This window comes from Eretmochelys imbricata, chromosome 1, assembly GCF_965152235.1.
Source record: "Eretmochelys imbricata isolate rEreImb1 chromosome 1, rEreImb1.hap1, whole genome shotgun sequence".
Classification (NCBI taxonomy): domain Eukaryota; kingdom Metazoa; phylum Chordata; order Testudines; family Cheloniidae; genus Eretmochelys; species Eretmochelys imbricata.
The window spans coordinates 218,091,477-218,104,724 of NC_135572.1; the positions used below are offsets into that span (position 1 = coordinate 218,091,477).

General features: G+C 46.7%; 1 protein-coding gene across 1 annotated transcript in view; it reads right to left on the reverse strand.

Moving 5' to 3' along the window:
- Positions 1-6,617: 6,617 nt before the first annotated feature.
- The window catches only part of LOC144259196 (ovostatin-like), a 51,165-nt gene continuing 44,534 nt past the window's right edge, over positions 6,618-13,248 (reverse strand). The window contains exons 30-35 of the mRNA XM_077807379.1: positions 12,005-12,220; positions 9,275-9,399; positions 8,800-8,890; positions 8,163-8,231; positions 7,055-7,157; positions 6,618-6,679 (exon numbers count right to left, since the gene is read on the reverse strand). Coding sequence (XP_077663505.1) covers positions 6,618-6,679; positions 7,055-7,157; positions 8,163-8,231; positions 8,800-8,890; positions 9,275-9,399; positions 12,005-12,220 — 666 coding nt within the window. The remainder of the gene's footprint in view (positions 6,680-7,054; positions 7,158-8,162; positions 8,232-8,799; positions 8,891-9,274; positions 9,400-12,004; positions 12,221-13,248) is intronic.

Below are 13,248 nucleotides of genomic sequence, written 5' to 3' on the forward strand. Positions count from 1 at the left end.
AAAACTAGCTGACCACAGTACCATGGATACCCATTAGTCCAGCTATGTTAGTCCATTCTATACATGACAGAAATCAGAGTGTCCTTGTCCAGGGAGTAAGTGGATTTGGATCTTAAATAGACAATGGAAGCACATCCAAAGTGCATGACAAGCGCAATGGGGTGGGAAATGCAGGTGTAAAAGGCTTTATGCTTCCCCTCGGCAAAGGGGACGTTCAGGATGTGTAAAATATAAGAGAATAGGAATGGTAACAATATAGCCAACATGCAAACAATAAAAAATGATAATTTGAACAGTATAATTTCTGGTGCAAGCCCGTTTAATCACTAGTGGCATATCCCAAATAGGGGCACGGGAGAGTTTAACCTTCACCTTGTGGGATGCTGCAATGGAGACACTAGAAGATCCATGTTCCCATTGTGTCCTCCCAGCTGGGATCCCATTAGGCCACCCTTGGCCAAGGCAAGTGCCATGTGTTGATAAATTGTATAGTCAATTGCTTGATCACACTTTGGTTCATTATAAAATATACTCAAGAGACCAAATAACCTATGTCATTCAGGTTTATTGCTATAAGTGAATAATAATACAGTATAGGAAGAAGGTTCAATACAAGTCTCTGGGAAGCCGTCTTGTACAGTGATGTTATATTCACCTTACGCAGAAGGTGTGCTCCCAAAGTTATACCTCTACAGCCATCTTTTTATACTCAACCTGCTTACAATTCCAAGGAACAGTGTACATCATCTGAAACTAGATTTCCCCCATCAGCTTTCTAGCTTGTTCTTCTGGTACCATGGTTCACCTCTCATCGCTTTGTTCTGAACACATGCATTCCAGGTACCCAAGAATGTGAAGGTATCTCCTAGGTTTGTATGTGGGTAGAACAATCATATGTTTTGTCTTTTTCCTTTGGGACATTTGAGTACTGGTCTGTGAGTACAACTCCCTACCTACTGTTACAGTAAAATTTAGCTAATACAAGGTATTATGGGATAGTTAGCATAAAAGAACAGGGAATAGGCCAATTTAGGCTACATAGCTGTTATATTATATCCCAAGTGAGAAACATCTTTAAACCCAGGCACTAATTCAACCCCATGATCACAGGAGAGCTGGGAGACTTGTGCTGCAGACCCTGGGTGTCCCCATCCCAGGGACAGGTCACCCATCCTGAGCCCCCACCACTCGCCCCTGGGTTTGTGATCCAGACTCTCTCAGGGACAAAGAGAATTGAAGCTTTTTTATCTCTTTCTGAAGGGCCCCTTATGCTTGCCCACCATGTCCATCTCCTCAGCAACTGGAGAGAGAGACTCCTTGCTCAGGGACTAGCAGCTGAAGGTGAAATCCTGATGGAGGCAGAGGACAAGCTAGGGAGGGGATCTACCGGCTGAATGGTCTGCTGCTGCACCAAAGGTGTAAAGAACCCAGCCAGGCAACAGGACCCCTAGAAATAAGCCCCCTCCTCTGAGACTGACTCCAGCCATACAAGGGGACACCAATGGCAATGACTCCCCGTGGTGTGTTAGCACCTTTTGTTCCCTGTAGTGATCTGGCTCCCAACACTGGCTCCCGGGCTGACACAAAAGCAAGAGAGAGAAGCCCCTGGGTCAGGACACCGCATATAACACTCGACAAATCCTTGTTGGATTCCTACTAGAACTCACCTAGAGCCCCTTCCCTTCCCCGGTGCCTGAGAAGGATGAGGGGTTCTTCAGCAGAGGGCTAGCTCCATGTTTGCTCTGGAGAGCTGTGCAGTGAGAACGTTCCCTGCCCCATTAGCTTTCCTAACCCTGCATGTAGGCAGCAATCCCTTGTGGAGCCATGGGATCCAGGAGAGATAACATGGAAGATCATTTCCTGCCTCTCCTGGTGAGAGATGTTCCTAAAGCTCTGCCAGTTTGGCTGGCAATTTCTAGATTAAGTTGGTGGGTAGCTGGTGCCAAGGTAAATTGTGCCTCCTGCAGGCATCCAGACCACCCCTTGATATCTGTTTGTCCCAGTGATATCATAGAGGTGTCACATCACTGCCTTCTCCTTGTTGTGATTCTTAGTAAGGAATGAAATGACATTTTCCAGCCCATTGAATTTTTCACGTTGGTTCAATTTTTATTAGTGTCACAATTTCAAATTCACTAAACACATTTTCATTCCTTTTTCCAAATGATCTTGGTCTTTTTGGACAGAAGTTAATAACTGACAAGCATCTAGTGAAGAGAAAGGAAGCACACTGAGAATAGCTGTGACATTACTGTAGGGGTAACCATCAAAGCATGAGGCTCTGTAGCAGAGCTCCAAGCCCAGGCCCCACTGTGAAGTCAGCTGGGATCCAGGACAGGGATGTGTCTTGCAGCACTTCCTAATGAATCAATGCTACACCCCCAGCCCCACACTGGGCTGCCCCCATCCCAGCAATCAGTGATACAGCCCCAGGCTCACATCAGCTTTGCATCCCCAGCCCCACATCATTCCATTGACCCTCATTTCACCTAGGAGCCTCCTGCAGCCTCAGGGGTCTTCACCTCCTCTAACCTTTACCAGTGCTGCAGAGAGGAGAAGCAGGGACCAGGCTGACCCATTGTTCACAGTAGAGGGGAGTAGCATAACCCTGAGCTACTCTTTCTGCTCAGTGCTGCCCTCTCCCCTTCAATAAGAATGGTGTCAATTGCTTCCTCTCCAACCTCTACCTGAAAACAGCTCTGGCCTCTGATGGGAGGGGTGATGTGATGTTGCACTCTATTTGATTTTATTAAAATATGCTAATGAGTGTAAATATAATGTAACTGGAATATGCTTCATGCAAAAGGTCTCTTGTAAGTATCATTACAAAGTTTATAATCTACTGAGTGTGGTCATCCTATTTGTATGAATGTATTAGTCCTGTATCTGAAATTTGAAATATGAAATATAACTCTGAGGTCCTATTGTAGTTATGCAAAGTGTGGGCCATTAATGGTGGTTTGGAATCTTAATGGCTCCAATTAACCAGGACAATTACCTGTAGATGGCTCTGTTTTACTTGTAAGTCTTCCTGTATATCTGTGGGCTGGCAAGTGGGTAATGAACATGTGATCATGTCACCTGAACTGGAATCCATCTTTAACCTGGTGCTTTTCCATTGAGAAGAGGGGTGGGAACCCAGAGGGATAAAGGATTCTCGCCTTGTCCAAAAGATATATAAGTGGGTAGACCAGAACAAAGGGGGTGGCGATCATGAGAAATCCCCTAGCTACCACCTGAGCTGGAACAAGGGCTGTACTAGGGGAAGGATTGTGCCCAGACTAGGAAGGCATCCAATCTGTGAAAGAAACTTATTGAAACATCTCTGTGAGGGTGAGATTTTATCTGTATTCAGTTTTATTACTGTACTAGACTTAGACTTGCATATTTTATTTTATTTTGCTTGGTAATTCACTTTGTTTTGTTTGTTACTACTTGGAACCACTTAAATCCTATTTTCTGTATTTAATAAAATCACTTTTTACTTATTAATTAACCCAGAGTATGTATTAATACCTGGGGGGGGGGAAGGAGACAAACAGCCGTGCATATCTCTCTATCGGTGTTATAGAGGGCGAAAAATTTATGAGTTTACCCTGTATAAGCTTTATACAGGGTAAAATGGATTTATTGGGGGGTTTGGATCCCATTGGGAGTTGAGCATCTGAGTGTTAAAAGACGGGAACACTTCTTAAGTTGCTTTCAGTTAAGTCTGCAGCTTTGGGGTGTGTGGTTCAGATCCTGGGTCTGTGTTGGAGCAGACGGGCATGTCTGGCTCACCAAGAGAGGGTGCTGCAGTCCCAAGCTGGCAGCGAAAGCAGGGGCAGAAGTAGTCTTTGCATATCAGTTGGCAGCCCCAAGGGGGTTTCTGTGATCCAGCCCGTCACAGGGGACAACTCTGTCTGACACCTGCAGCAGCCCTGGGTGGCTGCTATTTCCAAGGAGGTGGGCAAGTGGGGAAGGCAGCCAATCAGAGGGATTGCTCCTAGGCAGGGTTTGAAATGCATGAGAGCTGGAAACTTGAGTCATTCCCAGACTAGCTCCAGCTGGGGCCAAAATTGTGTCACTGGCCATGAAATCCCAGGCGTTGGGTGCTGTGCTAGGAGCTCTGCAGTGGTGGAGCAGCAGCCCCTGCTGCAGATCCCAGGATGGCATGACTGAGGGTGGCAGCACCTACAGGAGGAGCAGGAGACATCTCCCTCTAGGACTGGAGTGATGTGGGTGCAAGGGGGGAGGAGGGGTAGCACTATTGCATAGGCTCCAAGGGAGATGGGGCCCAAGCAGGAGAGAAGAGAGAGACAGACCAATAGCTAAACGTGCTGCATGACAATAGCTACCAAGGATTATTAGATGTGGCTGCATTTCCCTTTCTGACATGGTGCCATGGGCAGGAAAAGGCTATTGCAGTAAAATGCTACTGGGGCAGAATCTCCTTGCTGTTGGGTGGAGGCTGAGCAGAGGCTCTTGCTGATGTGACCATTCTGGGTGGTCCCTGGAGGCCAGATAGAGCTTGGATGCAATGATCTCTGCTCTCTAGGTCTCTGGTTTTCCTACTGGTTTCTTCACTATGTGAACAGTCATTAAAAAAAATAATTAAAGTTTCTTGCCCCGTAGCAGTAAAGGAAACCTTCCAAATGTGGCACCTAGCGGTGCTGTCTGTCTGGGTCTGCACAGACAGCTTGAATCAATCACTCTGAGATGGGGTCTCTAGCCGAATAAGGCATTAAATGTGAACCTGGTGACTATAGAAATTTGTCTATAGTTAACAATGGCACCTCTGATCATTCCAGCAGAAACGTCCAGCCCATTGGAGTTGTGGGGAAAGTCCTAATTGTTACCAAATTATAAAGAAAAAGCAAAGTAAAGAAGAGACCAGGTGCAGATCTCCAATAATGAGAAGATTTATTGAAGAGAACTAATACATGTTCAGGATATGGACCTGGAGAAAAGCTTCATGGAAGGAAGCATCAAGCCTAAGTTCAGGTAAAAATGACACACGTTGTCATGGATGCCTGTGATTAGAAGGGTGAAGTGCAATGAAATGGTCTTTTTGTGACTGAACAGAGGAATCACTTGTTCATCGTTCACCACAGTCCTGGAGAAAAAAGCAAAGCAGAAACATCAGTGAGAACAAGGCAAACACATAATTCATAGGTTCTAGGAGAGAATGGATTCAGTCTTGAATACTGTGTACAGATATGGTCGCCACATCTCAAAAAAAAGATATATTGGAATTAGAAAAGGTTCAGAAAAGGGCAACACAAATTCTTAGGGGTATGAAGCGTTTGCCATATGAGGAGAGATTAATAAGATTGGGACTTTTCAGCTTGGAAAAAAAAAAAAAAGCTAAGGGGGGATATCAGAGGTCTATAAAATCATGACTGGTGTGCAGAAAGTAAATAAGGAAGTGTTATTTACTCCTTCTCACAACACAAGAACTAGAGGTCACCAAATGAAATTAATAGGCAGCAGGCTTAAAACAAACAAAAAGAAGTATTTTTTCATACAACGCACAGTCAACCTGTGGAACTCCTTGCCAGAGGATATTGTGAAGGCCAAGACATAACAGGGTTCAAAAAAGGAATTAGATAAATTCATGGAGGATAGGGCCTTCAATGGCTATTAGCCAGGATGGGCAGGTATGGTGTCCCTAACCTCTGTTTGCCAAAAGCTGGGAATAGGCGACAGGGGATGGATCACTCGATGATTACCTGTTCTCTTCATTCCCTCTGGGGCACCTGGCATTGGCCACTGTCAGAAGACAGGATACTGGGCTAGATGGACCTTCGGTCTGACCCAGTAGGGCCATTCTTATGTTCTTAATCTCTTGAACTCTGGGTTAGTGGCCCAGCTCACTTGTGCTGCACAACTATACTGAGGGCAGAATTGTGAAGCTGTACCAAGGAACCCAGCTGTTGGATACATCTGCAGCCCCAACAGCCCAACCCTGCAGGCAGCAGCCAACCTGGAGTAAGAATGCTCCGTTTCCAAAAATTGAACCGGGCCTCACATGTGAGCCGAGATGTCTCCCACCGAACCACCAATACTCCAGCTCCAAGAATGAAGTTAGTATGAGCCAGCTTTCTCTTCAGAAAGCATTTCATTGATTCACTGGCTAGAAATGGAATTTTCAGGAGTCCCAGCTCCCTGTGAAATGGCCAGGTGGGTACCTGGAAAAGGCAGGCTTTGAAGGGCTGATCTCAGTGAAACAGCTAATACGAAAAGCACTGCATTTTGGAAGATGGTAGCGCTTATATAATACTCTTCAGCCATTTTCCATCTATCTGATTGTATGCACTTGGGCTCCAATGCTGCAGAGGGCAGAGTTCTCCCTGGGAACTGCTGAGTGCCCCCAACTCCCATCAATTTTGGGAACTTGACATCCGGCAGGATTGGGCTCTTAAATGAAAACAACCTTGTCTCCCTACTCTTTGATCAGGCTGGTGGAGACTAGATACCCTAACCTACAGGAATTTCTATCCACCTGTTTACCCCACCTCCGTTCATCTACTCAGTGCAGCTCCCCACTTACCTCACCTTTCTTCTTGCTCTCCACTCACCACATTCTCTTTGTATCTGCTCAGTGTCTCCAGCTCTCACTTACCTTTCCCAGGCTATTAGATGCTTTCAGGGGTAGTCTCATTGCAGAGTAACTTGTATTCTGCAACAGCATTCTCGTCTGGAAGAGATGGGAACATTCCCATTGCAGTAAGAAGTCATTCCATCTCTGATGCCCATCACACAAACCCTCCCCTCCCTGTGGAGTATCCCTGATCCATAGAAGCTCAAAATGGATCTACTTGAAATCTTCCCAGTTCTAGTCCATCACCTATTCCAGAGCAGGCTTATCATGCACATTCAGCACCTATGGCCTGAGCCAAAGCTCACTGAAGTAAACAGGTGTCTCTCCATTGACTTGAGTAGGTTTGGCTCAAACCCCTATTGAGTTCCAAGGCCCCATCAGCCTCCCAATTGTAACGGCCCTCCATCAGTTTTAATAAATGCAGTGACACTCCCCGCCTCCCGGTGTGTGGTCTAAACAAAGCCCTCCTACCTGTTTCATAGTAATCGTAGATCAGCACTGAAGCTGGTTTGATGTTGGACACAGGAAGGTCTTGTTCAACTGAGAAAGAGAAACTGATAGTCTTCCGTGAGACCTGGGAACAGGGGTGGGGGGGACAGAGATGGGCATCAGCTTTTATTCATAGAACACTGACTCCTCTGTAGAGGGTCAACCCCAGAGACTGCTGAGCTATGGTGGGTTCCCAACACACACATCTCCTGTGTGTATGATGCACTCCAGCCCTGGCACCCATCAGTCATTTTAGAAACAGTCTTAGAAAGTTTTTTAAAAAACGTTATTGGTTCTAATTTTCCTCTCCTTCCTGTATGGCTGGGATCCTCAGTCATCATGAGTCCCACTACACAGGGCTGAGAGGAAGCAAAACCAACATCTAAAAATGACCTTTCTAAATCCCAAATGGTCATGGCATTGAAATCTAATGCCGTGCAGTCCCTCCAAGTATAGCAGGGAGGGTGTGCATCCCACGGAGAAGCTGGGAATCTCCCCTTTCCAATGGTGTAAACGCTCCCATTACTAGTCCTGCAGGGCCTCAAGGGAATCAACTTTAAAGATGCAGCATGTTTTTCTGACTAGAAAAAGCTGCTTCTGGGGCAGGACTGTGTCCTGCTAGCTCCAGTCCTCAGACAGGTGCAATCTGATTGGAGGGAAGGGGGAAATTCTCTACGCAGCAATTATGAGGAGGAGAAGGGACATCAACATTTCCAGACCAGATAAAACTAGTGCTCCAGCTAGTGCAGTATCCTGCCTGTGCTGGTGGCCAGAACCAGCTGCTTTAGGGGAAACCCCCTAGTGGAGGTGTGTGCCCACTGGGGAGGTTGCTCCCTGGCCCCCAGCAGTCAGTGGCTGAAAGGAGGAAACATTTTTAGTGTGTTTTATTTGGAATAAAAGAACAGGAGGCTGCTGGAAGCTGCTGAGGGGTTTGGAATGTTAGAATAGTTTCAGGGTAGATGGATTAATGGGCAAAGGTGCATGATCAATGCAGTTTATCACATACGTAGCCACTCCACATATGTGTATCTTCTATGCAAAATTAAAACCTGCTAAACCCAAACCAAAGAATTGATTTTCCAGAACTCACATTCTCCAGATAGAGGAGGACGTGGTTTTGCTTGGTTTCTACCTGCATCACATTCTGATCCTCACGGAGCTTTAGGCGAGGAAATGGGGGAAACATTCAAATGTTAATAATCACTGAAAGCAAGACACCCCAGAATCTGCAGTAAATGACTGAGCCAAAGTGTTATCTAATGGCTAGCATGGGTCAATCAAAATAATCACTTGATAGAGACCCATGTGTTCAGTGGCTTTGTCGGGAAATGCACATATCTAGACAGTTATACAAGAGACAGTCAGTTTGGAATTCCAGTTGGTTAATCTAATCCAGTGATCCTCAACCTTGTCCATGTTAGGACACCTCCCTCCCCTGAATCTCACTCCCATTTAGCCAGGCTCTATCTGGGAGCTCCCTCCAATTTAGCAATACAGGAAACAGGGTAGTTGTGACACCCTGACCCCTGTTCAGGACTCCTGGAGGGTGTGACCCCCCAGACTGAGAATCCATAATCTAGTCAAGTGCTACAGACACATTAAAATCCCTAGGAAAGTAGTTTTTTCAGTGCTAACCAGGCCCCTCTTTTTATCCAGTCCATATTGTAATATTCTGTAACCCCCTCCTTTCCCTGAGATGGCTTATTCATGTAACTGCCATTCCTTACCTTCTGCAGGGATGAACTGACAGGTACGAAGCCGGAGAGCATCTTGACGTCAATAATGGCCATGTTGGAGATATTGCGGTTCCCGGCATAACTGAAATGAGAGTGACTGGGTCATTCTGGACCATGAATGTGGAGGAAACACAACACCTTCGGCTCCAGAGTGCACACAGCCTGCAAAGGCCTTTTTGAATTGCATGTAATTGCTAATCATTTATTAACATGGAAGAGGTGCAGAAATGACCAAAGATAAATGTCCAAGAAGGGGACAAGTATCTCCAGGGAGGGACAGTTGTCTAGAAAGAGGGGGTATCCCTGGGGTTTGGGATAAGTGTCTAGCAAACCAAGGCGATTAATACCCGGGGGAATTTTATACAGACCATCTAACAGCCCTTTAATATTTGTAATCTGTTCTTTCAAAAGCCATCGCTTCTTAACCAGCCAGTTCTTGTCATCCAGGCAACTGAAAGGAGGTTACCTGGTTGAGAGGACGATGTCAAACTTTGCCCGGAAACTGTCTGCACAGGAAGCATTTGCCGTCTGCACTGAGAGAGAGAACCCAGAAGTCTTCTTGGGAAGAAGGATGTTGTATCTCAGTGTTGTCTGGAACAGATGAAAAATGGTCATGAAAATTAGAAATCAATTTGAGCTATTGACCCACCTGTTGTGGTGCCTAACAACCCCTTTTTTGCTCCATGGACTGGAGAAATCCTGACTGAATGCACCAACTCCCCAAGCTCTCCATCAATAACATTAAAAACCTTCCCTTCCCCACAACTGAACAATGTAAGGAATAAGTGTGCCACCAAGTGGCCAGTCAGAAGTGTGGGGAAAAAAAACCATGTCAATCCCCATTAGCTTTTTTACCTGCCTAGGGACTTATAGGGTTCATCACCAATGTATCTGCATCTTATAAATTCTGTGAAGTAGGGAAATGCTATCACTGTGACTGAGTAGGATATGTCTGGATCAGATTATGAATTCTATTGCACACTATGTGTTGAACACTAGTCCGGACTTGTGCAAGGGTAGCCTGTTGTACTGCATTCCAGACAGCTGCCCCAGCTCCTTGCTGAAGGACCATTGCTGAGAGTCATCTGGGGCTACTGATTCTGAATGACTGAACTATTGGTCCAACCCCATGGAACAATGGTTTCTCTACGCTGGACGTACAAGGGTAGGGGGCAAGCATGACTGGGGAATCTGGAGCATCTCAGTTCGAGCATATGGCTCAGAGTCATGGCCCTATTTAAGAGAAAGATTCTGCTCTGTGTAGGGGCCCATCCACTGCAACATGTAAGAAGGGCTTGAAAGAGAGGGCAGGAGAGACTCTGCTTAGCCTGAAACTCTGACAAACCAGGGATGAGATCCGACTAGGGACAGTGCATCTCAGGGCTTCTGTTATTTTCAAAGATCTGTAACTCTTGAATGCTTTAAAAGTAAAGCCATGATGGTTAAGTAACATCTTTGCTAAGCCTGTGTTCCTTACTTTCCTGCCAGAGACCCAGTAGAAGCCCAGAGAGCCTCAGCCTAGCTGGGACTCTGACAGAGTACAAGTAAGCACTTGGGAGGCGTGAGAGGTTTCAGGATCTAGGACAGCTGGACGGCAGCACCCCATGTCCCAACAGATCTGAGCTTCTGAATGTGCTGCGGAGTCTCACAGCTAGAAACAGTGACTAGACTCTACCCAGATCCAATTGGCTTGGCTTGGGCCCACGCACAACAGGCTGATGACTATACAGGGTACTGCACCAGGTTGTAATAATACCCATTTTACAGGTGGGAACTGAGGCACATAGAAATTAAGTGACTTGCCCAAAGTCACATAGACAGCTTTGCCAAAGCCAGGAATTCAACCCAAATCCCCCAAATCCAGTGCATTAATCACATCATCATCCTTCCTCTCATTGATTGTGTTGTCTGGAGATGGCAAAGTAGGGTTCAAAGTTTGTTCGCCTTTAGTCTGACGTTTGTCTAGGAGGATCCTTTCACCATGACTAGCACATTATATGGGTTAAGATTCAAGGTGCAGCCACTCAGCAGGAACAAAAGGGGCAGTACTATTCCAAAATGCTTCTGTTGTTAACCTCTTGGCAGCTGCTATTTTAATGGATGAAATGTTTCTAAAGAGAGGTGCACAGAGTTTTGGCCTCTCAGAGTTAGCCATTATAAACTGTAGCAGCTCTTTGGGTTTTGACCTCATAATGCTTGTGCTCCCAGTTCTGGCTGCATCATATGGCATTTTTCCCACCCATTTGATGCTGCACTGCTTCATTAGAGCTTTTCCTGTGGATGATCCTTGTTGCAGTGATTTACTCAAGGTCACTCTGTGAGTCAGTGGAAGAGACAGGAAGAGGACCCAGCTCTTCTGCCTCCCATTCCTGTGTTGCAGTCTGAAGACCACAGCTTAAGGACTGAATTCTGATGTGTTTTCTGCTGGGAAGATGGGCTCCTCTGGGAGGATGCAAATCAGAAAAGCCCGGAGTGAAGGATGTGAGAGCTGGGGACAAGACATGGTCAGTCAAAGGGAACTGGCTCTGGGATAAACTGCCAGAGGAGATCAGGTGAATCTAGAGCCTGACCATCTTTAGGAAATCCTGAAAAACCTTCCTCTTCGAAAAAAGAAATCTTTCCACTATAGCAACAGTGACACTCTCAACACGGATAGCCCTCATCTACCAAACAAATGCCTACCAAAAAAAAATCCCTGAAAATACCTAACACGTTTACCTATCCAACCACTCAAACTAAAATATTCCAGGCAGATTTTTACCCCAGATAGGAAGATTGCTATTGATTTGACATAGAAGCAGTTGGATACTACAAAGACGGGCAGCAGTATAAAGCCCTATGACTGACAGATAGACAAACCATACTCCTTCAACTGGAACTCAAGTTTTACAAATAAAGAGGAGGATGTTTGCATCTGACACATCTCCAGTTACTAGTCATCACCCGAGAAAAAAACTAATCACGTGTGATACAGAGAAAAAAAACACCAAGGGCCAATTCTTTCTTTCTTTCTGAACTGGACTTTAAGAAGTTGATATATTTGTCCAAAAAGAGTCTTAAGAAAAGAAACAACTGGAGAGGTGGGGGAGCGGGGAAGAGAGAGACACACACTGGACAGCAGAGACGGACACAAAAGAAGAAAGGCTGTATTATGTGCTGAAGAAGCCACACACTAAAGGGTAGGGTGAGCACTTACCTGCACAAAGACACATCCATTGCCATTCACTTCCAGGGTATAATTCCCCGGGACATCAGGCAGGGAACTCTGCTGCAACAGTAGCCTGTTCTGGCTATTCACCTCAAAGACCTTCTCAAAAGGCTTGCTGGAGCTGATTTTAACTGTGTTTTGGCCAATCTCAGAGTAGGTTGCTGCACCATAATCAGCCAGTGCTTGAAGAGCAATAACCGTATCCTGAAAAAGTGTAGAATAATTGTGAAGTACAGACACTCTGTGTTGGGATACTGCATTGGGTTATTAAACACATGGTTTCAATACAGACCACAGTCATTTCATGGCTCAGAAGATTTCAGTGCAGATGACCTCTAGCCAGAGGTGAAAGTAAGCTGGTACGCCCTGGTAGGGTGTACCAGCAAGAGCCGGTGCGCTGTACTGGGGTGGATTGGCTTCCCCAGGTGCAATTTAAAAGGGCCTGCAGCTCCCAGCAGCAGCTGGAGCCCCTGGCCCTTTAAATTGCTGCCAGAGCCGTGCTGCCAGAGCCCTGGGGTAGTGGCGGCGAGGCTGGGGAGGTGATTTAAAGGGCCTGGGGAAGTGGCTGAGCCCTGGGACCTTTAAATCGTCCCCGGAGCCCTGCCGCTGCTTCCCCAGGGCTCTGGCAGGCTCCGGGGACAATTTAAAGGGCCTGGGGCAGTAGCGGCGGCTGGAGCCCTGCTGCCAGAGCCCTGGGGAAGCGGCAGTGGTGCTCCCGGGACGATTTAAAGGGCCCAGGGCTCCAGCTGCCGCTACCGCCCTGGGCCCTTTAAACCGCTGCCAGAGGCCCCGGCTGCTGCTGTTACCCCGGGGAGGAGGAAGGAGGCACTTGCCGGTATAGGGTGGGCCGGGGCTGGCTCTGACCTCCCCCAGCCCCGTCCCTTCCGCCCGAGGCCCCGCCCCTTCCAGGAGCCAGAGCCGGCCCCAGCCAGCCCCATATCAGTGAGTCCCAAGACTTACTTTCACCCCTGCCTCTAGCCCAAACCCATCCCAGTTCGTCTTGGAAACGGAGTCCTGTAGAGCATTAGGGCACACCTCCAGAACGCTTCACTGCACCAGGTGCGCCTGATAGCAAATCATACACACATCAGTAATATGCTGAGAACCAGGGACGAATGGAATTCTCTGAACTCCTACCCATGTGAAGATCTAACTGTACCCGTTGCTATTCAGTTGCTGCCATGTGACTTTCACCCTTGCACATTTAGAACCAGATTGTCTTCTGGACAGCA